Here is a 23,928-nt window from a genome sequence, read left to right on the forward strand (position 1 = left end):
AGGAAGGTGTGCATTCTGCTTCGGCTGGGGCTTAGCCATAATCTCACCCCAGCACTCCTGCTCAGTGGTTCACAGAGGTGAGGAAAGAGTATCACCATGTTTTCACTTCTGCTTTCATCTGGTATTGAGGCTCCAGGTTCCAATCTGGCACTTGCACTTGGTACCTCACCAGAAGTGTGGCTATGAGGAATAGTGCACACATTGGAAGAAACCATTGTGGTTTCTTCTGCTGTTTTCAAGGGGGAAGTGGAAAATATTTATTTTTTTTTCCAGTGCTTTCCTCTGCAAATTTACACGAGTAGCATCGCCTGAGAACATGGCAGGCTGTGCAATCTCTTTGCTGTAATTACAAGCAGGCCCTGCTGCTGTCTGCATTTTATAGTCAAAGATGCTGGGCCAAGAACTCTGAGGGTATATCTGCAATGAGCAAAGTACCGAAATAATTTTCTGTAGTGCAGACACGCATACGAGTTTGAGGCTCTCTGTCTTGTCTTTCAGTTTGCTGCCAAATGGCATTGACGCAATCATGAGCATGAAGGTTAGAATGCTGTTAAGTAAAATCTGAAATCTTTTAGTCAAGGTTCCCTCTGTTTTATTGTTCACATAGTCTTTGGACTGGGAAAATCACATTGAACCAGCATTAGCTAAGATAAAAAAATGGCTCTTACAATTTCAGTTCAACAGAAGCAGAATCTTATGACTGGCCTCTCAGGTTTCCCTGAGGTTAGTGCTGGGCTAATCGGTTGTGTTGTACCGCCAGATTCACACCATGACTTCAGTCACTCAAGCTAAATTCAAGATTACATAAACTCTGCTAACGCTAATCTGGGGCAATCTTTAACCCAGAAAAGTAGCTGAGAGGTGTCTGGGAAATGTCAAATGCTTGCCCCTTTCTTTGTCCAAGGAGGGCAGGACAAAATAGCTACTGAGGAAAAAGAATTTGCATTAGCTCCCCATGGAAATACTTTTTATACCATGCTGAGAAGGCTTTTCCCCCCGTCAACTGGAAGTGGATTAATTTAAAACTGAAAAAAGAAACTTTTAAAATAGCAAATATACAGATAAAGAGCTAGTGAAAGAGAACTACTGTGCTTTAAATTCACACCTTCGCTATTAGCAATAGCATCTCCGTGACTTTGCTTTAGAAAGGCTGCGATTATTATAGTTCATAACCATACTCAGAGATAAGGAAAAAATAATCTCCCACAAATGTAGCAACAAATGTTCATGGAATGATAGTCTTAAAACATTTTCATTTCATCCAAATTTTTAAACTACTTGCCTATACACAACAGTATGCAAACACGTCTCTAGCCATAGCCAATTTACCCAGTTGTACACTTAGATTAACAAGACAAAATAATATGGTTTTCTTACTTGTTCTTCAGTCAGCCGCTGATGTCGGTTACATATACCCCAGAACTCCTCTTTTGATACTGTATTATCTTTTGAAGAGGCAGTATCTTTAAACTCTTGTGCAATTGTGTTAAAGCCAGCAGTCATTACTTCTTGTACCTGCGAGAGGATGCCTTGGTCTGACAGCTCCAAAGAAGATTTAGGCGGAATGACTTTTTGCCCTTCCTCAGTCTAGACAAAAAGCATACACAGAGGATCAGTAATGGATCCACTGAATAAATTGTGGCATTATGGCATCGCGGTATGGCATTCAGCCAGTCGAAGAGGGAAATGTCCATGGAGAAGGCGGCCTTCGAGATCCCGCAGGCAGTAAAACCTGCTTCCAGGAATTCTGGCTTGCACCACAAAAGAGCAAAGGGGCTATGCAAGTAGTTAAGGGAAAAAATAGACTCTCTATAAACGTGATCCAACTGGTGACAGGCCAACAAAAGCACAGGATTCCAAGACTGACCTAAACTTTTACAAAGGTCTAAAAAATTGGGTGATCTTACAAAGAGGGCTATTCTGTTAATGCAGAAAAAAGGGAAGTGAGCGCTAACTAGCCCAAATATCCCAAACGTATTCTTCTCATCTGAATAGTCTTTAGCAAGCAGTGGAAATCTCTTTGATTGAAAAGGCACTTCAGTCCTGAGATGAAAGAGAGGGCAATTATTTCCCTTTCCTTTCTAAGTTCCAGGTATATTTACTGCGGTACTTTTTAGTCTGGTCACCCACAGTAGGGATACTGCAGCTAAACGATGCAGTGGAAGGTGGCGAAGGTACAGAATGTGTGAGAGAAAAGCAGAGAAGGGTCTGGGTACAAGTGTGTTAATGCTAGCACAAGGTGTGCACAACCCCTTTTTTTCAGTGTGTTCCTTTCAAATCTAACACCGGTGTACGGCTGCTAAAATCTACCACTGGAGCTTATTGCTAACTGAACCCCCATTATGCATCATTCTGCAGGGTGGAAATCCACACTTTGAGTAAATACAGTAGAAGGTCATATGACAGGCAGAAATAAAAAGAACAAAATACAGTTTGTTGGAATAAACTGCAAAGTAAAGCACTCTAGGCTTTGAGATGAGCGTACCTGAGAATACCAAAAGTCTCACTGTGCATGCAAAAAGCTACATTTCATAAAATTAAATATCAGTGAAGTCTATTCAACATTTACATTCAACCTCCAGAAGTAGCAGCAAACTTCAACATTTAAAATGAAACCAAGTTTTACTTATAAAATTAGTCTCAAGAGTGGCACATTATGGAATAATAATAATAATAATAAAACGCAGGATCAGAATTTTGAAGAAGAAACTACTTATTTTCAGGAATGGAATCTGACTTTCCACACACTGCACTGTCTAAACTAAAGATGTAAAATATCTTGAAAGCAAAGTTTTCACAAACACAAGCGGCAGCCAGTTTTACTATAGCTGTGGTAAGAGGTCCTGGTAAAACAACCAAAAAAAAAATAAATCTCTTTTTGGTGCAAAGACATTTCTTTACAGCATGCTAAATGTTACTATCGCATTTTATACCCCCATGTTTAAGCATATGAGCTTTGCCACCTTCTTTCTCCATGCAATATGAAATACCAAAAAAGAAACAGATGGCTTTTGGTCCTGCGCTCCTGTTTCCTTGTCACGTCTCACATGATCATTATAACTGGATGGAAAAGAAAATATGTTTCTTATGGAACTGCAAGAAACCCGCCCCATAATCAGAAAAGACTCCACTATCTTCAGATACAAATAACACTTTTCAATATTAACCACGCTTTACATAAAACATGCGTGTGGGACAGACATTACGGCTGCATTATTATTAAGAGAAGAAATATGAGAAATGGAATCGTGCACGCAGACTGGGAAGCTGGTCTGTGCTGCAGCCAGGAAATGAAGATTGCCAGGCACGGTCCAGAGCAGGGTGCACCTTCTGCCTACCTGCCATTACTGCAACTAAAAACCACGGCACCGCTGCTTTTAATTATTGTAACGAAGCCGAAGACTGAGGGAAAGAGTTACTGCACTGCAACCTTTTAAAGAAATGTATTTTGTAAGTGTAAGGTGTCCTAGTATATTTAATTTCAAGAGCTTTTTGTCTATATGTCACACAACCTTTGATCTTAAAATGGTTAGAGAGCCAAAAAATAAATAAAAATATCACTTGTTCTTGTAAACCATAGCCTGAAACTAGAAAACCTTTTATATTCAGTTATAGCATTATATTCACCTACCACATGCAGTTAGTACATTCGGTGTCTATCTATGACTGTATCATCTGCAGCCAAATTAATCACCTTTAGCAGAAATAATGGACCTGGAGCCTAAAATCTCAGACTCTGGCTTGGTCATCTGGACACTTAAGTGCCATTTCTCCATTTGAAACTAACCTTGTACACGGTGCAGGTACTTCTCTTAGCTTTGCTGTGTCTCATTTCAACCTCGAAAGGGAGCAACAGAAACAAAGCTGCCTCAGAGCTGCGCAGCCTATGTCCTAGCGGCGTGTACAGAGCATCTATAGAAGAGTTTTTTGTTGGATGACAAAGAGGCTACTTTTCTTTTAGCTGATTTCCTGATATTCGCTGCCATGTGCTCCACTCATCCCTCCAAGCTCTGTCTGTGAATCACTTAGGAATCCAGGGGCCTGGACTCTGCAGCCTGCTCAGTAACTTCTCAGCCTAACGCGTGGTCTCTGAGCAGTACCTGCCCCACGCCGTGCCCAAATGCCAGCTGCCACCGTAGGCTGTACGATCCAGATTACCTACCTGTCCTGCTCAGCTCCTCACAGGCTTTCTCGCCCTTCCTAATAGAATTTGAGAGTACCTTGGGAGGACCACGTAAATCCACTTTTCACCTGCTGCTTTCACCAAGAGACTGAGGGCATTATTATGAGGTTTTTCTTACGGGCTACCCTATGTAGCTCACTCGCTGTTCAAAGCAGGGCTGTATTTTTCTTCTTTAGAAAGTTCTCCGCACAGCCTCATGTCCTTTTCTATAAATGGCATAACTATGCTGATTAGTAATAAAAGAAGGCTCCGCCACCCACACCTGCTCAGCGAAGCTCCGTTCTTGCAGCTTCTTCCTGTTTCTGGGAGATTTTTCTATTAAGAGGAATTCTTAATTAGAAAGTAAATCGGTACATCAAGAAAAATTACAGTTTCTCTGGTCCTCTTCCCTGCCCTTTCACAAGTCTGACCTCTCTCCCTTTCTGGGGAGGCTCAGAAAGCAAAGGTCTTGGGAAACTTCTTACACAAGAATGCCCTTGTATCTCCCTCAGAAAAAGGATGCATTTTCCTCTTTGTACGTGAGAATGACCTTTGCCAGAAGTAATCATCCTTTTGGCATTTTACACAGTTTTAGAGGCTTCTGTGCTTAGACCATGGGCACCCCTTTACCCTAACAACACGTATCTTCAAGTTGTTTTCCAAAAATGCTCTTCCCTAAAGATGTGTGGAAGCAGCAGAGTTAGTTGTCTGAGTGTAGATTGGGGTGGAAACGCATTTTCTTCTCAAGTTCAGATAACCAGTAATTCACCAGCCAGCCAGATTTAGGTCTCAGTCTTAGCACTATAGAGAAACTTGTATTTTATCCCCGGGTTACAAGTAGAGCTGTATCCTCATCTGGCAGCGATCAGTCTAGCTCCATTAACCTGAGTGCTGATTTACGCCTGCTGAGGATTTGATAGCTGGTGTGCAACAGGAGCTTGCAATAATAAAGCCAATTATAAACAAAAGATGAAAGCTCCATTGAGGGTCATTCTGTAATGTACCATTTTCCTTTTGACCAACTATTTGCAACAGAGAGATTCAAATTTCGAGGTCACATTTGCAGGATAAAATACTCTTGGTAGCATTTAAAATATGTAATGGCATACGATGGTTTGACACAATGATTTGGCACAATGAGTCAAAGGTGGCCCACGTGCCAAGCTCAGCCTTGTCTAGAAAAAAGCCACATTCCTCTAAATATAATTAAAATGAATATTGTATTAAATAAATATGAAATATGAAGCCTAGGTAGGACTGGGTAGAGAAGCAGGAGCCACAGCGAGTCTTCCCTGCTTCTGCCTCCCCCCACTGCCTAGCCCACCAGCAGTATGTCTAGGCTATATTCCCTACTTTCCATAATCCCTATTTTCTTCTTTTGCTCCTCTCTTAGTAAATACAGAGTGAAAGAAAGGCTTCCTTCCCAAGGAACAATTTGCCATTTTGAAATTCCATTAGACCCTTTTCTTCATTACTCAGAAGAGAAGGAAAGAGAGGTACAGCTATGGGAGGCGTTGACAAGGGGGAAAGACCCCAAAACAGATATCCCAGCACAACGAGGGACAGCACATTGTAGTCATGGGGAGGGCACTGCACAGGAGAGCAAAGTCAAGGAAGGCGAATTTTCAAACCAGTTTTTCACCACAGATAGAAACATGGAGTTAGATCGTGGCATAAGGAAAGTTTTAACTTTTCTCAACCTGAAGCAGATGTAATACCGGAAAACAGGTGCAAACATGCAGGTATCCCAGAAGGGGTTTCTCCCTGGATCACAGCTGTTCTACATGAGGACAGACAAAGTTTTTGGTGCTGCTGGCTGAGGGTAGGGACACAATCAGCAGGCTGGCTAACCTCTGCTGCTGGTGCAATGGGTCATGACTGGTGACAGTCAGTTGTCTGATCAAATCAGTGGCCCAGAACAGGAGGCCCTAGAGGTTCAACACATCAGGATAGTGAATAGTGAATAAACCTGTAGAACTCCCACCCACGGCACAGGGAAAAGCACCACCTCTCTAGAGCAGGTCCTTACATATTCCTGGAGCAATTTCACAGGCAGGTCATGGCAGTAAAACGAAATTCAGCTCCCTACACCTGGATGCTGTGCACAAGGGCTGGGTTAATAACACTGCTGCATTTAGGGAGCAAGGTTGTGGAAACATTGAGGATGTCACCGCTCCGCTGCAGGGTTTTTTTCGGCTCTGAAATGACACAGTTACAACAGATAAATCGCAGTGCTGCACCCAGTGCATTTCATCACCCGCAGGTAAATCAGTGTTTGGGGAGTCACAGTACAGCCACCCTCTGCTCATGGAGCTGGTAAGCTGTGTCAGTGCTGTCCCTCTGTTCATTTAGGAATAGTTTCCAAGATCACAAGGAAGGTGTTTTATTTGCATTTTACAGGAAAGGGTTGTAGCTGCCACTGCCGAGAGCAATGTGATGTGGCAGCAAGTGGCTTTAGCTCTGTAGACTCTCCACCAGCAACATGCCCAACAAAGATGGAGAAGGTGATGATGTACCCATGCTTTTCACCAGCAAATAGCAGAAACTAAGTCCTGGACCTCAGTCCTGTGACCTTGAGGTACAGTTCTCACAGTGTCAGGCTTCAAGAAGAGATGTGAACTTGCTATACTGCAGGAATCCTCTCATGGGTGCTGGTCCAAGGAGAAGTAGGATGCTCTCTGACAGGAAGAGCATTAAGGATGAACAAACAAGCCTGCGGTTTTGCAGGCAGGTTCATTAGTTGGAACTGGCTAATAACAAAATGCACTCAGCTGGTGAAAAAGGCAGCATGAGACAGACTGCAGAGAAGCTCAGAACAGGAAACTCAGAACAGGAAGCTAAACACAAACAGAAATGGAGATTTTAGTGTGGACACAGAAAGTTCAGGACAAAGCTAAATCAAATGCCTGATTTGATATTGAAATATTCTGCAAATTTTTCTGCAAAGAAGTCCTGGAAGTCAATCTCATTTCCAAATTTCATCATTTTAGATTAAATAATTTTTTTTAATAGAAAAAAAAAATCTTTGCTGAATTTGTTTCTACTCCGTCCCTTTGTCAGCTGAAAGACACGCATGTCAGCAAACCCCTTCTTATCTCAAGTCCTGCCCTTGAATGGGCACAAGCGATGATACGTCCCTTCTCTCTGTCATCTCCTCACACTGACCTGCTCTCTTTCTACTCACTGCTGGACTTGACAGGTGATAGTATACTAAGCTTACAGCAAATCGCTCATCGCTCTCATCTCCAGAAAGGCTAAACAACAAACTATTTGGCCCTGATCATAATCCCTCCTTTCCCCATGTACTCCCCTCTATAGTACAGCTCTGCTGATCCTGCATGGACACCTTGCTGTCCTAGACCTGACCAGCACACCCTGAACTATCGCTTTTAATACCTTCTTTAGTTTTTTTTCCCCTTACACATTTGAAAAAGCTCACAGGGAATACATTTTCTTTTGAGGGAGTCTGATTTGCAAGTGCAGCTTTCATGAGGCTGGACTGCATTAGCCACTCATTCTAATGCAGGAGAGCTCCACTCAGACCTTATTAATCACAAGACAGGCAAGTCAGTCAAGAAAAGTTCACGATGCATATTCCCATCTCCAAGGTCTGGACTTTTCCAAATCTCCTCAGAGAGCCCACTGGTGGTTAATAGCATCCCACCTGAGACAATGTCCTCTCTGTCACCTTCCTCAGCTCTTCTGCAATTGATTAGCAACATCCACGCTAAGCGCCATAACTTTGGTTCTTTTTCATCTGAATATGAAGATGCAATCATATTGCTTAAAATACTTTTCTTTAATTCTATTTTTGTATAGTATAACCCTAGAGCTCTACAGAGCTGTATTTCAGTGGGCATCCTGCTCATATACAGCTGCTGTAGCGTGTATTCTAGAGAGTTAATCAGAATGTGATGCTCATCAACATATGTCAAAGCCATCAAAAGATCCACGTGACACATAGAACATTTAGAAATAATTTCCGCAAGATTTTTTTCCTCTCTCCTTATTCAGCTGTTTTCTAAGGAAAAAATACAACTTAAACCTGTATGGCTTTTGGGTTTGTGAATGTTTGCCTTTGTGGTTGGGGGTTTTATTTATGAGGTGCCATTTGAGACAAAAGTCATCCCAGGCTCATACTTTACTAGTTCAGTAAATTTTCCATACTTTAATGATCAAGCTGCATACTTTACTTGTTACTTTTTAATATACTTCAGTGATCAAATTGTATAGCGTAATGATCAGTTCTCCTAACGTGCCTGAATGAGTTGCATACCTCATTAATTTAGATACATACTTTACAGGCCAAAATTGTAGCGTGTTTGGATGAAGTGAATAATTTAACAACCAGCCTTCTCTCAGAACCTGCACAGGAGCCCAGGAATACGTGTGAACCCAGGGTGGGATGAAATTGCAAAGGCGTGGGAAATTTTGGGTTGAACCCAAAATGGAAACGTGAGATTTGAGAGCATCTGGAAGCTGAACCAACAATGTGAACCTGGTTCGTATTTGTTTTGTCTTTTCAAAAATGTTCCCTTGTGGATTAATTTGGGAGTTTAATGATGGATTTATCCCTTTTGCCCCTAACACAGCACAGAAAACTGTTCAAGGTGAATGCTCAACGTTGAAAAAAAGCAGTACAGGCTCCAGTCCTGTCATGGACCAAGCGCCTCCTGAAAGATGTGGACGTAGCTTATTTTTTTGCTAGGTTGAGGTGGAAAGTATTTGGGGTCTTGGAGGACTAACTGTTAAAGAGACTTTGTGTTAAAACATACACCCTTGAGGAGTTTGATGCCAGGAGTGTGCAGCTTGTCAAGTTGTTATGGAGGCTTAGCACCTACTTGGAGGATGAAAAAACATTACAGCAAACCCTTTCCTAACAAAAGCAGCTACCTATTCTAAAGTTAACCCGAAAGCTTCCCGATGGGTCAATATTACAGCGCACAAATACATTCTTAAAATAATTACGTGGATATGTTATATTTCATACAATTGGCCTTTGTGCTGATATGACTCAGTTGAAACTTAGTGAGCTTATATTAGCATAAAAGCAGGAAAAGAGGAAATGCGGCATTTTCTAACCTATACAAAGTATTCCACTGTTTTACACTTGAGAACCATGTAATCTATTATATCTGTTAAGACTGCATTTTAATTTTAATAAGCTCAAAATATAAATATTTTAAAATCCCCAACTATTTTTAAAATAACTATAATTAAATGTAGTGCTGCCACTAAGGACAAAGTAACAGTTGCACTGCTATAAATATTAATGCTAAATTTACAGAGAATAAAATACATTTAAGCAACCTTATAAAATTTTGAATAAAGCTACACTTATAATAAGTACTTTGGTAAAGCTATGCCTATTGGTAACTGACACGCAAAGATAAAGTCTCTAACCCGCTACAAAGCCTGTAACGCATTACAAACGTTTGGAGCTGTTTATGGGTCCTCCTTCATTTGAAAGCTGTGGTCCCTCCTCCTCCTCCTCCTCCTCCGCAATTATTTGAAGCCTGACAGACTTTGACTCGGGACGTGAAGCGGCTGAGACAGATCTCACTGGTTTTCCAGCTTCTACTTTACGACACAAGATTTAATCACCGTATAGCTCTATACGGGTTTGTTTAGCACAACATTCCATTATCGCCATGGCAATAAAGTGGTAGGCTTTTTATATGGTTTTCCGTTGGGTGATGATTATTATTTTCCTCATTTTATTTGTGCTTCGAGCATATACTTCTGAAAATGAAACATAGTTACTTCCTAGAACATAAGATGCAAGTTAATACTTACTTTTTTTTTTTTTTTTTTTTTAGAACTGCGTTTTATCCAGCTTTCACATCTCCAGCCAAGCTCAGAAATGAGCTGTAAGGTAATGTCGTTTGGACCCCCGCACCCTCAGATCTGCTTATACTCGCTTCCCGCTGGGTCAGGCTGACTAAGAGGGGAGAAGCCAGAGGAAAGGGAAGGACTGTGAAATTAAAATAGGGCAGAGATATCTTTTACTTACACTTTTGATAACATTCCTGTTATTTACAGACACGGTAAGATAAAACGCCTGAGAAGAAAGAATTCAAATTATTTAACCAAACCTAGAAATTCAAAACAATAAGCTGTTTTTAGCAATCATTTAGCAGTTCACATGGAAATGCCCGAGACCCACATGCCTTTTACTTGCAGGTATTTTACACATGAAGAAATAAAACGCGTTTCTCAGAACTTTACTTAGTTTGAAGCTTTCCTTTCTTTTAAAAATGAGATGTAATTGTTGAAATAAGCCAAAAATCGGCTGTATTTCTGCACCACATGTAAATATAAATATGGAAATAAACAACAATCTGCAGTAAAAGCAAAAAGGCATTATACCAGGTATCCAAACATTCCAGAAAAGGTAGTGGTTAAGACAAGAGAGGAAACAAAAATATTTGAGGGCTGTCTTAAGTGATTTAAATTAAAATATTTTTAATTAAACTCACCTGAGCATATTTAATTTGCCTTTTGTTCCCCTTGCTACTGTGCCCCATGTCAGTAGACAGAACCATGTCTACTGGCAAAACAAATGGTACCATATCCAAAGGACATTGGAAAGGAATCCCTTGAACACTAACGAGAATTCTGTTACTTCTTAATATGAAAGTTTGATCTTTGCTTACAAACTGAAAGTCTTATGGGAAAACAAAGCATTGAGTATATAGTAGGCATTGCACTCGGTGTGGTGAAAATGCATGGGAAATGGTTATACTGGCAGAGAGGACCCACCTAACTCTTAAACTATTTGTTATGAAACTGCAAAGGTCTGTATTCAATTGTAGAAATGTCCTGGATGGGATGTGATTTATTTTATTTTTTTTTTCAACTAGCCGGATTCTAGGAACTGTGCTTTCAGGTCTGCCTCTTTCTAAGAAAATATTTTGTTATAAGCTTTTGTCATTAGAGCCCCCACCACACAGGTGGAAGCAACTATTACGCAAAAAATGGCTCAGAAGAAAATTGAGAACTTTCTTCTTTTCTCTTGTAAGGGAAATGAAAAAAAGTTCTGCTTTTCCATAGCATGGTGGACAGAGTCTGGCTCTCCATGGAGAAAACCCTTTGGTCCCTGGAGTTGTATTAACAACCAAATGGTATCCTAAAAGACTAAATGGACGATTTTTTTTGTGCTAAAAGTCATTTTCAAATCATACCCTCAGAAGACAAAACCGTGACCTTCTCCATTCCCAAGACACACAGATATGAGAAGACAGATATTGTCTTCTATTAAAATTTAACGAACGCTAAACTGTGCTATTGAATTCACCTATTTCTTTTTTCAATAACGCAGAGCACAGGAAGGATTTTTTTTCCCTCTTACTATGAAAAATGTAAAGTGATTGTATAAATATTTCAGCACCCTGTTCAATAGTTAGTCTATGTGGCCAAAAATGGCAACATGGTCCCAGCAAGTTTACAAACATCACAGGAGTCTCCAAAGAGTGTGAGATGAGATTTCTGTAAAGAAACAGCATCTCCCACGGTAATACTTTTTTTCAGGTGCTTGTACCAGTGACGTCTCTAGTGATGTCTTTGTTGGAAGCCTGTGTTCTTCTTCACTGCAGGACAGAGTCCACAGATTGAGATTTCAGAAATGCAGCCACTGATGACAGGGAATTTCTACCCCCATCGTCTTCCCAGCCACTGTTCCCTTCCCCTCCCTTGTGTGGGCAGCAGCTCTCCCATGGCCGTGCACAACTGATCAGGCTTTTGTCAGGTTGAAATTCCCTGACCAGGGTCATTGGGCAGGAAGACAAGAACTGGTTTTGACACAAGGCAGGCTGTAGGACCACATTGCTGGCAATACAGGGGTAGCAAGACCATCTTTGCAGGCATGAGCCTGCCTCTAAAGCCATGAGCTTAAACTGGACCTGAAATTGCAGGTGCAGATGAGATGGCTCTACAGTTCTTTGCGATAGCAATGTTTCCTTCAAAGTCTTTTTGATTCTTCTTTCCCATGCTTGAAAACAATCTTACCGAGGCACCCAGAATTATTTACTCTAGAGGTTGCTGCATTTCAGTAGACTCCAACACAACAGTCTAAGACTACTTAATACACAGCATTTTTTCATTCAGGGCTTTCAAAATTCTAGAGAGAAGTGGTTATTTTTATTGTTCTCATTTTACAGGTGGTAAAACCAGGAAACTTGCTGCTCGACAGATAATGCACCTTATCTGTCTGTGTCAGAATCAGAAGTGGCCAAGAGCATAAATGCAGATATAGTTGCAGAGCCCCAGCTGACAGGTGCTAACTTCTGCAGCCACTATAACGTGCTCACATCTGATCGTATGTCTTTATCTTCAGTTGCTACGTGATCCTTTCATCTGATAAAACCATAATGCCTGCCTGCAGTAGCACATTATATCTACTTATTATACGTCTCAGTTTAGCAAACTCAACAGAGCTATTTGAAAGACATGTGATATTTACATGCTTAATTAACAGCAGGAAAGTTTTGAAGCCTTTGGGTTAGTCCCCAGCCAGGCAGAAAAAAACCAGACATTAAATAAGATGCGGTGACCACATGAAACTTACCTTGTACAACAAATCATAAGATGATGCAACTATTTCTTTTATATTAATTAGGGTCTGTCCTAAGCTGAGTGCTGCAAAGCTTGCAGGTGGTGCAGCCTGCTTTTGTCTCTGTTGGTATTTAGATGCTCTGCCATCATCAATTGCTCTCAGGAAATCAAAATAAGAGAGCTTGCTGTCATGAATGATGATTCCTAAGCTAAGGGAAAAACATGGAATGAGATATCAATGATTTTAAGTAGCTATCTCACTGTTGTCTGTACTGATTAATTATTATGATGTATTATTTGTACTGCAGCAGCGTTTCAGGGTACACTTGTGCTGTCAGTGTATAAATTCTGTTAGTTGCAGCCCAAGCTCTTTCTCAGGTCTAAGCCACCGATCCTGCCATTTAAATGCAACCACACTCTCAGATGCAGATCCAGGCCAGTTTCCATATCCTCAAGAGGAGACCTACTTTAGCCTGGGCCCAAGTGCACAACCTTCCAGTCCACCAGCAGTAACTTTGTGCTTTTTAAGCACAGCACATTATTTTGATCACAATCTACTGCTGAGTTTACCATCCCCAATGTGGCCGGAGGACACGTAGGCTCCCAACCTTGTCCTTGAATCTCCTCTCCACATCACAGTGTAAACACAGTCTAATAGAATCCATTGAGGAATAGAGATTCATTGTGCTTAACTGCTGGTACTTTCCTTTGACTTTCTGCTTTACAAAAATACCCTTGACTCACAGATGCCGAAGCGCTGCTTAAGCCTCCCAATGTGTCATGATCATTACAACTCTGAGAGAAAGAAGCAGAACCACATACAGCCTGGTAAGCTGTTACCAGACACAAGATCCAGTACCGCTCCGTGATACGCTTCATGGATGTACCAGCACAGGTCTATACTCGCTCATGATTTCTCTACCCCGTGGGAGGAACCAAACCAGGCTCCATACAACGCTCCTCCCTATGTTTGTGATAGAGGGCTTACCTTCCCTCCCAACCTGTACTTCACTCTGTGTGGTTTGCCAAGCCACTAGAGAACTATTACACAGGTGCTTGGTGGGACTCAGCCTTGCTGTGTCTCAGGCACTGGCCCACCTTCCTTTGGTGTGTCCACTGAGGTGCACAGAGGGTTGGCACATTCGGCCCAGCAGCTGCTGCCGTTGACTCATGGTGTGCTGTCTCCACTGAGGGTTTCTCTTCTGATCACTCGTGGTCAGGCCGTACCCGGGAGCCCAGCCCACGGGCTCTGCAGGCTGCACTCGCAACTCACCAAATTTCTGTCTGTCAGCTGAAAACATCTGCTGGATCACAGACACTGGGGAATTTCATGTTCTGTCACATCGGAAATTCAGTGGGTTACAGAGCTGACTACAGATAGCTCCAGGTAACAACAGTGAATATATTTTTGCATCAAATATCAGCATGGGGAAAGCTGAGCTCTTGCATATGATTTGGGGATTTATTTTTTTTTTTTGCAGAGGACTTTGTTACCAAACTAAATTAATTTTTATTCAAAGATGTTTTACCATAAAAAGACTGGAATTAAGGCAGGCTTCAGATATGCAGAAGATATATGAAAATAAGAGTTATTTAGCTTGAAAGACTAAGAGAAAATGAATAGCACTAACAATTACACAAAAACCTACTTTCTTCCAATGGCCTGTGATTTGTGACCACTTAAGGAGAAGACACATGGTAGATCTTAAACGAGGACTTCAGACTTGTCTAATGAGCCTGCAGGGTTCATCACTACGAGGGACACAGTAGCAGGGGCTTGCTCTGCTCTTGCTTACCTGGTGCAAAGCCAGTGCAGTCAGATTATGGAATTTCCTACCATTGAAAGACAATCAGAGAGTCTCCAGAGTACAGTAATGTTAGGTGTTTTTGATGCAGATCCAGTGGCTCCCATGGAATTATTCCAGATTGACCTTACAGTTACCATCTACGGAGAGATTTTTAATAGGCTTTAATAATGTTACAGCCAATTATCAGAACTATAGATTCTTTACACACATGTATTAGGTAGACAATTCGTATGCTGCAGGGAAAAGGCTGGATTTTTTTTAGTCTTGCATTCAGCTTTTTTGTTAGAATTATGGTCAAAGCAAGCCCTAGAGAGCCAAGATTTGACAGAGGAGATGGCCCCACCACACAACCCTGATTTTCTTGTTTAAAACTGAATTACTGTAATGTACCTTTATCATCTGTTTCCACAGTAAATCACTGGGGACCAATGCCTCAGCTACCAATCACCAGAATATCCAGTTACGAGAATGTCTAATTAATGGGGAGAGCCAGTAAAACAAAGAGGAAGCTTTATAAAACAGGCTGGAAAAGAAATTAACTATAGACCCCATATCTGCTAGTAAGAAAAAAAAAATATTCAAGAGCCCTGATTTTGCATCTTGCAGCTGCACAGCACTCCCACATACTACCCGTGTCAAGCTGGCTCCAATATTGGAGACAGTGTGTGGAAAAGGAAATAATCAACACCATTTCAGCAGAGGAATAAATTGCCAAGTGGGCATTAAAATTTTAGTAATAAAACTAAATGCATATGCTAATCTACTCTGTATTATTTAGAAAAGACTATTTTGGATCAAGAAAGGAATAATCTGCACAAAATTACAATGAATGAAGGTGTTTATCATCAAGAGGTCTTTGAGAAAGAAACAAGCAGCAGATTCCTATCAGGGTTTCAATTCATAAAAAGTTGATCACCTAATTAAAGGTGAACTGTGAAAAGACTCTGTTAATTTTATTTCAAAAAAAAGTCTAGTCTGGCAGGCTCTGGAGAACAAAACCCAGTGCTGCCAGGCATGCAACCTTTGGGGGATTGTTTGGTGCAGCTACCTAATGTTGGAGAAGGTCCTTTGTGTTTTTCAGGCTCTACAAATGAGATTTTTCATCTTACTCATATCAACACAGAGAATTAAAAGCACAGTTTTGCATAGCAGCAGCATTGGATCATTTGAAAATTATTGCTATTTTATAAGATGATTTAATTCTGTTCCTATTTTGAACAGGATCTGTTTCACACACTTGCTCTATTAAATTGGAATTAAACAAATAAAACAAACTAGCAAACAAATACACATACTCAAAGCATACCTTTTTTATGTAAGAAGGCATTTCACTCTCATTACCTGCAGAATTACCTACAAAGATTTTTCACTTATGTGCAGTCTTAAGCAGGTGGGTATCTCCATTAGTTTTAACAGAGCTCCTTAAATGCTTAACACTAAGTAGAAGCTTATAGGCTTTGCTGGGTGTGACCAAAGAGATGCTTAGGAGATAATCATACAAACCTGTTTAGAAGACTACTGAACTGATCATGGTCAATGTAATAGTTGAATTCTCATAGTATCCTGTGCAGGTCACATACTGTTACACAGCCATCTCTATTTTTATCCACTTTATGAAAGGCCTTATTGAAATCTTGGAAGTAATCCCTAAATTTATCTCTGAAAGGGAGCAGATGTTTATTTTAGCTCCTTTGTTAAATCAGATAAAAAGGATACAAACAAATATACAAAATAGGGGTGGAGGGGCAGGGAAAGATTTTGAGCTTATTTGTGTGTGGTAAGTTCATATAATTTATTCAAAGACTGCCAAATTGTTCACAAACAAACCTCAAACCCAACATCCCCCCCATTTAATTTGCACATGGAATTGCATGGCTCAGGCCTCCCATTGTAAACAAATGCTCCTTGGGTGATTAACTGGCTATTCTCCCCATTCAGAACTGCAGCTACAAAACACAGCGCTCCCTTTTAAAGCGTGTCCTAATTTGAGTTACAAAATATTTAGTACAGCTGTTAAAACTATAAGGGTTTGGCAGCACACTTTCTGCAATTTGAGGCTCCTGAAACTTTGACATAGTAAAGAAGAGCTATTTCAACAAAAATCGTTAGACCCAAGCAAAACCTGGAGTAGTGCAGGGCCTGATCCATGCCCCAGGGAAGAAGAGCAGAGCTTCTGCTGACTCATGCGGACTTTGGATCAGCACCTTAAAACCTCTTCCTCCCACTTCCTGACTCTTCCTCCCACTTCATTTTGTCACTTATACATCACTGATATCAGAGTCATTTTGATCAAATTTTGGAAACCCAAACAACATCCCTCTCTGCTTCTTGATTCAACAAAAGCCTCTGTATTGGGGCTCAAGAGGACAAAGCAGGTACAGACACTTCTACTTACTGCACGTTTTCAACTAGCAAATTTTCTTAAGCTTAATGTAAGTTAAAACAGTTGTGAATTACGTCTTGATGCAGATTACCAAGTATACATAAATTATCTACATGTGTTCGGTACTTACAAGATGATATCCTTATGGCAAAAATGACCAGTGTGGATCTGGGGTAATGCCTACAGCCACACTCCATTTGCTTTGGGATTGCTCCTTCTGACAGACCTCCGGCACAGGACGTGGAGGCTGGGTTCTTTAGAGAGTCAAGAGTTGTAGTATGAAAGGGTTATTACAGTGATAACACAGTTAACAGTGTAACCCACATAATCAAGCACGACTCGTTGCCTCAGCCTCTCACCAAGCCTGTCTGCGGATCTAACGGCTCAGACCAGTTCTCTCTGCACTTTGTTAAGCCACCGTCAATCAGCCGGCACCTGAGCCTTACATTGTCTCCTTCATATGAATACCGTGCAATCAGTTATTATAAGGCTAACATGGGACATACTAAATCTTGTATGCTTTTTAGGAATACTCAGTAAGTCTTTTCAGAGCTCTACAGACTCCAATGGATCTACTTGGAGGCTTCTGGTCTCAGCTGCAGTTACTGGTGCTGTCTTTCCTCTCACAGTATTGCAGAATCCTTAGTTTTCCATTTGTTTTCAAGAAGCTGTAAACAAGAAAAATACATTTTCCTTGTCAACTTTTTCTCTTAAGAATCTGTTCTTTTGGACTTTGCAGTTTGTATGAACGAAGAGTCATTTGCCCAGAGCCCTCAGGGACCAAGAAACACTGTTGTCTATGCAAACAGCATCACCTACCTTAAAAAATCAGAATTATAATATGACTTAGGTGGGTTGTTAGCAATTTATTATATGTTTCTGTCCTGGTTTGAGGTAAAACAGAACCAACTTTCTGTTCAGTAATTTTACTTCTTAGCTAGGCCTCTTCTAAATCTCCAAAATTAACAGCGTGTTGTGCTGAAAACGGTTTGTTCTCAGAGTGATATGACCAATGTTTACAGTTTGTGCCAAGGAATGGTACGCAGAGAGGCTCTTGCTTATGCTTATTGCTGTAACAACCAAGGTCAGTGAATTTCGTTATTTGCGCTGTTGGAGGGTCAGAAGCAGAAAAGCGTAGAGGGGTCCCACCTGCAGGGAGGAGCGGACAGGACAGGTGACCCAAAATTGACCTACAGGGGTATTCCATCCCATATGCCCTGTGCTCAGTATAAAAGCTGAGGGATCAAAGGGTCGGCTCTCATTCTTCAATGGCCGATGTCCGAGGAGGACCCTGTCTTTTCATCTGCCTTTGATCCCAATCCGTGTGTTCCTGACTCCAGCTCTGGAATCCAGTTCCCACTTGTTGCTGAATCCAGTCTCGGACTTCCCCAGTGCCTGCCGGTGACGTCATCCTTGAAGCTTAATACGGTTTTGTATACACTATCTATTTCATTATTTGCCTTTTTATTTTATTATTAATATTTCATTAAATTAGTTTAGTTTCTTCTAAACTCATAAATCTCTCTTTCCTCCTCCTCTCCGTGTACGAGAGGTTGGCGGGGGGGAGCATCTGTTGCCAGCCATTGGACAATTTGGCCAAAACCACGACAGTTTCAAACCCATTGTATCTTCCACTGATATATGGACTAATTTGGGAGTATCGGGACTCTCTCCTTAACCAAGTTTCATCTGGCAAGAAACCCTTTTTCAATGTCTTTTCTCTCAAGTTTAGTGAAAGTATGGATCACTTCTCAGCTTCACAGTTTGCTTGAACCGTCTTTTAACAGTTTTAACTCAGCTCACCATTGTATTCGGGATATCTGTATATCCTTCATTCCTTACAAACCATTTCAGGTCTGAGCTGCTGAACAGGGCACCATTGCTAGACAAAATTTCTGAGACTACATAACCAAACAAATAGAGCATTAATATGTGCTGTAACATGTTCTGATGCTAAATTCAATCCAAATGCAATTTCAGGCTAATGCCTGAGTCAGATACTTACAACAGGTTCAGCTGAATCAACATATGGTCTTTTCTTTCACATTTTTCAGCAGCCTTGTGAGTGTCCTGCACTCTGTTAGGCATGTCAGGTCATATAATACATTGACACCACTATGCTGTTAACCCTGAAGTGTGTGCTGCCAAACACAGAAAACTCTGATCTGAATTGCTCAATATGGGCTTGGTTTGCGATGCCCTCACTATCCAACAGGTGGTAACCTTCATGACTTCCCGCATCGTGTCATCTGTACAGCCTCTCTAAACCCAGCCCACTTTCTTCTCAAATAGGATAATTCTTCTTTTAATAGTATTTCCAGGTGTTCTGTCATGCTCTAGGTTTTCAAGAGTAGACTCCTCGAATGCTCTAGAAAGTGTGTCTTTGATCAGTATTTATTTATCCAACTTAAACTTTATTGCCAAATTGAATGGTTTTGCCTTAAAAAAAACCCCACCACTAAAAGTCACAGTATTTTAATATTCTGGAAGATGGTTTTCTTTTGCCTGCAAAGTGATTTGTGTCAGCTATGACCATAACAGATCGATAAACAAATATATGACATTTCTTACAATCACAGAGCTGAGCCAGAGCTCTGTTTTCTTGCTTTGTGCCTCAGATGTGGTGTTGACAAGCGCCTTAGAAACACAGGCCACACATTTCCATTGATTATTTTTTTCAATAATACTGCCTCTAAACCATCTTTTGAATACTTTGTCTTCCAGTGCCAACATACATAAGGCCAGGAGTTGTCTTTATTAATGCCTTTGATTTGGTAATTCTTTTCCCAGATTTGCAGCCCAGTATGTCCATTTTGTGCAGTAACTCAAAAGCTACTTTCACAGATTGTCTGGGTGGTATGATCTCTCATGTGCTAACAGGCCTCTGGACACCCTCATTGTCTTTGTGGATGCCATTTGCATAATGACTCTGTTTTATCTTGTGTCCAGTTAATCTTTTATGTTATTTCTCTGCCCTTACATTTGCATTTCTGTCTAATCCTACTTCTCAGGCCCTCTTGGATCCTTTTTTCAGATTCCCTACTGGTTTTCTCCCTACTCAGCATCTTCAGTATCTATTTAAATAGCCACAGTTGCTTCAAGTAAATGGACTTTATTATGCTTTCCTGTGAAAACTCAAGAATGAACTTTAAGCCTAAAGGAAGTCTTTGAAAGCAGAATCTCCTGTACGGTGGTCGAAACATGAATAGTGTTAAACTCATGTAATGCAAGGAAGTTTCTTTGGATCCACCAGAAGAGTCTGAACTTGTAATTTGTGTAAAAATTTATTAACATTTTTAAAAACATATGCAGTCCTTCTACCTGAAAATGTCTTGTATGGGACAGTGTCTGTCAGGAAACATATACTTAGCCCAGTTGGATGTAAGAACAATCTCAGTGACTTGCCTTTTGGTCTTCTTGTTGCTAACTGACTCTTCCATTTTTAAACTTCCCATCATTACTCCTATATAATCTAGCTCCTTTACGAGCTTCACTTTCACGGCCAGAAGATTGTTCATAGCAGCACATATTGCTGTGAAAATACAGCTTTATATTCTGGATCTACTTTATCTCTAACACTAAAGATTTCTGGGTACTGATCTCCTGTGTTTATGGTTCCTTCATCAAACTCATTGCTTTAACCAAGCCCAGGGCTAGGCATATATTAGACCGAATATTAGCTCTTTCTGCCTATAAACTTGAACTACTGTTTTTATCTTCACTTCTCAATTTAAGTTCATACAATCCTTTAACAGGAATTAGATTCTCAGTAGACACCCTCAGTTTCAATAGTCTTTCTTCGTACGTAGAGATTCCTGAGCCAAATTTTTTACAGTGTGCTTGGAGGTAACATTGACTGGGCACCAGTTTTCAACTTAGATGTGTTTATTCTTAGTCTGCAGCCTCCTTCTTCAGCTTTTGCACATAGTTTCTATGTGGCATTTTGTTGTATTGTTGGTTTGTGCACCTTCACATAGATCTGGAGGTATGGAAGGTATTCTCTTTTGTTTCTGGTTTTCCAGTTGCAAGGTCTTGTAAATAGCTATATTTCCTATAGCTGCTGCAGAATTTCTAAACTCCTGGACATAATCTGTGAATCTGTAAATTTTCATATATTTCACTTTTGCTACTACTTGCAGAGAGCTCTGTAGAGTTTCTTCAAAACTGTCTTTTAGTTTTGTTTCCTGATAGACAGTGTGTCCTGCTCCCCTTCTGATATTTTCATACTGTCCCTTATGATTGTCCTAGATAGACTAAACAGATTTTCCTTTTTTTTTTAAGATCCTACCTTTCTGGGATCTTTTTTGGATCTTTGATTCCCATCACTACCTGATCCCTTAAAATGGAATCTCTCAAAACGTCATAGCTACTTGACTGATCCATTATTTTAAGATCAGCCAAAAATTCTTCAAAAGGTTCCTCCTTCTGCATTCTCATATGAAACCTGTGTCTTTCAAAAGTTTAAGCTTCCTTGGGAGTGCAATATTCCTTCAACTTTCTGTAGCTCATGGATTGCCCTCTCACCCTGACTTGGTTTCATGCCGTTAAAAACTTTGATAGCTCCTACTCCTGCAATATTCCAGAAAATAGTTGTAAGCTTCCTTATGATTATTCTAGCCACTGTATATAGGTTTCAAAGCATGATGTCTTTTCAAAGAAACTGCAATATTTCCAATGTGTTTTATAGTCTCTAAAATCCCCTAAAGAGCTATCACCTTTTCTCTCACTTTCAAATCTCATTTTTCTACTTAATTCCTTCCTCTTTTTCACATTTGTCTCCTGTTACCATGTAGTACTTGGTTTACACTCAAAGCAAGACTTGTATGGGAAAGAGCATAGAAGTATGCTGCAGAGGGTGCACATCGTTCAGAGTGCACTTGCGTTGCACTCAAGTTGGCTTTACTGTCTTGAATTTCCGTGATTTTAATTACCGACTAACCAGCTCAGACTCCTTCAACCTCCTCTTAGATATGAGACCCTAGAGATCCAACATCTGCTAATTACATCTCTGGATTTTAACTTGTATTATGTTTAGAAGCCTATAGACTTTCCAGCAGAGACACAAATCTAAAATCTCCTGACAGAGTGTTTGGGTTTTTTTTTGAGTTACTGTAATACGCCACAGCTTAAAACCCATGGCTTTCTGGTGACTGAGAATGGGCATCAGCAGAGGAGGATGGGTGCTGAGGCCCAGCAAGATACTAAAAGAGTCAGACCTAGGAAGCAGGATGCAGCAGCCTAAAAGACCAAAAACAGCTGACCATCCTAAGGACAGTTTGTGATTTCAGTGACAGATTGATCTCCTCCAGCCCCGGAAGACTATTTATCACTGCTCCTTCCATTTCGCAAGGGTATGCTTTGTATCTGTGCTGTATCTGTGCTATATCTGTGATATAGTCCATCTTGTATCCTCATTGCAGTAAAATTATGGAACCCTTTTTAACTGTATGTTACTTGCAGTGCCACTCTTCATCACCCCTATTTATCTTCCATTTAAATCTTCCTAATAAAAATAAAGGCTGAAGTAAAATCAGAACAGTTTTTGAGATTAATATCTTTGAAAAATTGAGACATTCAACATTTTTGGACCGATAAAAGATTTCCAAACAGTAACTATTCCTCTCACAGCAGTAAATATGCATGTGAAGAAAATGAGGATTAAAACTATAGATCAAATTACATTGCCAAAAAATAATATTTTCTTGCAATTGTTTTGTATTTTTCTTGAAGAGCTGGAGAGCCACTGTTCAATGGCTGTTTCTAATTTGGGAGATTTGTTCCTGTGAGTTACAACAAAAGCAAAAGACAAAAAAAAAAAAAAAAGAGCTCACAGCAGTATGTTTTGAATTGTAAGATGTCCAGAGCTTTTGTCTGCCTCACAGTGTGTAATCACAGGGCACTGAAACTGCTCCAGAGCTGTTAGGGTGAGGTTCGCAGCCCTTGCAGAAAGCCAGAAGAAAGGACACGGGTTGGATGAAGCCACTGCGCAAATAGAAATGAGAGGGCTTAAGCAAGACCACAGAAGGGGGAGTGGGTGCTGCTCCCGGTGCTGCTGAAGTGGGCCCTACAACCAGCAAATTCACATCTCGGGCAACTGCTTCCTCCCGGTCTGAATACGACAGGTGAAAGGAATCAGTTTTCCCACTCATTGAGAATGGAGGCTGAGACCCACGTGGATCACCAAGGTTAGGTTTTGCAACCACCACATCCATTTTCCTGCCTGAGAACAGATCTCCTTACAGTGACCTTTGTGGTAGAAGGGCATGGCGCCCACCTGTGTTTCCCGTATCTCAGCTGTCTTATGTGGTCCTGGAGTGGAAGGCTGACATTCGGCTGGATCGCTGCCTTCACAGCTACCACGCAGGTGGATTTTGTCCGTCAGACAATGACTCTGGCTTAAGAGTCATTTATGGCTTTCCAGGGCCTTATGTGAAATCTGAGGAGTTCAGAGGCCTGGATTAAACTCCTTTTGCACTTCCAGCTTTCTGAGAGAGAAAACCAGACAGGAACTGCTACCACAGGATTGCTCCCACCAGCCAGGAGGTGGGTGAGAAAGTGTGGGAGACGAGAAGAGAACATTCAGCTGGAACAGAAAGGTGGCAATAATTGATAACAAGACATACTTTTGCAGACCACAAATGATTAAGCTGTGAACTCATTCCCAGAGGAAGCTGCAGATGCCAGAAATTTCAAAAGACTAAGAGCAGAACTGGATGTCTTATATATATAAATCAAGAAAAGACAGAATCTAGCAAATAATTAGAACAAAATTTCTGAAAGGGGTATGAAAGTCCCATCTGCAGGCTTAAACCAAACTCCATCACTGCCCAGGACATCATTGCCTCCCACTACTGCAGGGGACAGAATATTCCACGTCCATCTAATAGAAGGCTGCTCCACCTCAGCCAGAAACATCTGGCTTTGGTTGCTAGCAGGTAACTGAATCCAGTTATACTTGATCCAGTCTGCCATTTTCTGTTTTCCTCCAAATTACAGTTAAGGAATCGCTATGCACTCCTATG

The 23,928-nt window shown here is 40.8% G+C and overlaps 1 protein-coding gene across 1 annotated transcript in view; it reads right to left on the bottom strand.

Moving 5' to 3' along the window:
* EFCAB6 (EF-hand calcium binding domain 6) overlaps positions 1-23,928 on the bottom strand; it is a 113,681-nt gene that overhangs the window by 9,621 nt on the left and 80,132 nt on the right. The window contains 4 exon segments of the mRNA XM_063320085.1: positions 1,378-1,587; positions 12,729-12,924; positions 13,814-14,033; positions 16,100-16,197. Coding sequence (XP_063176155.1) covers positions 1,378-1,587; positions 12,729-12,924; positions 13,814-14,033; positions 16,100-16,197 — 724 coding nt within the window.

Source organism: Chroicocephalus ridibundus, chromosome 1, assembly GCF_963924245.1.
Source record: "Chroicocephalus ridibundus chromosome 1, bChrRid1.1, whole genome shotgun sequence".
In the NCBI taxonomy this organism is placed as follows: domain Eukaryota; kingdom Metazoa; phylum Chordata; class Aves; order Charadriiformes; family Laridae; genus Chroicocephalus; species Chroicocephalus ridibundus.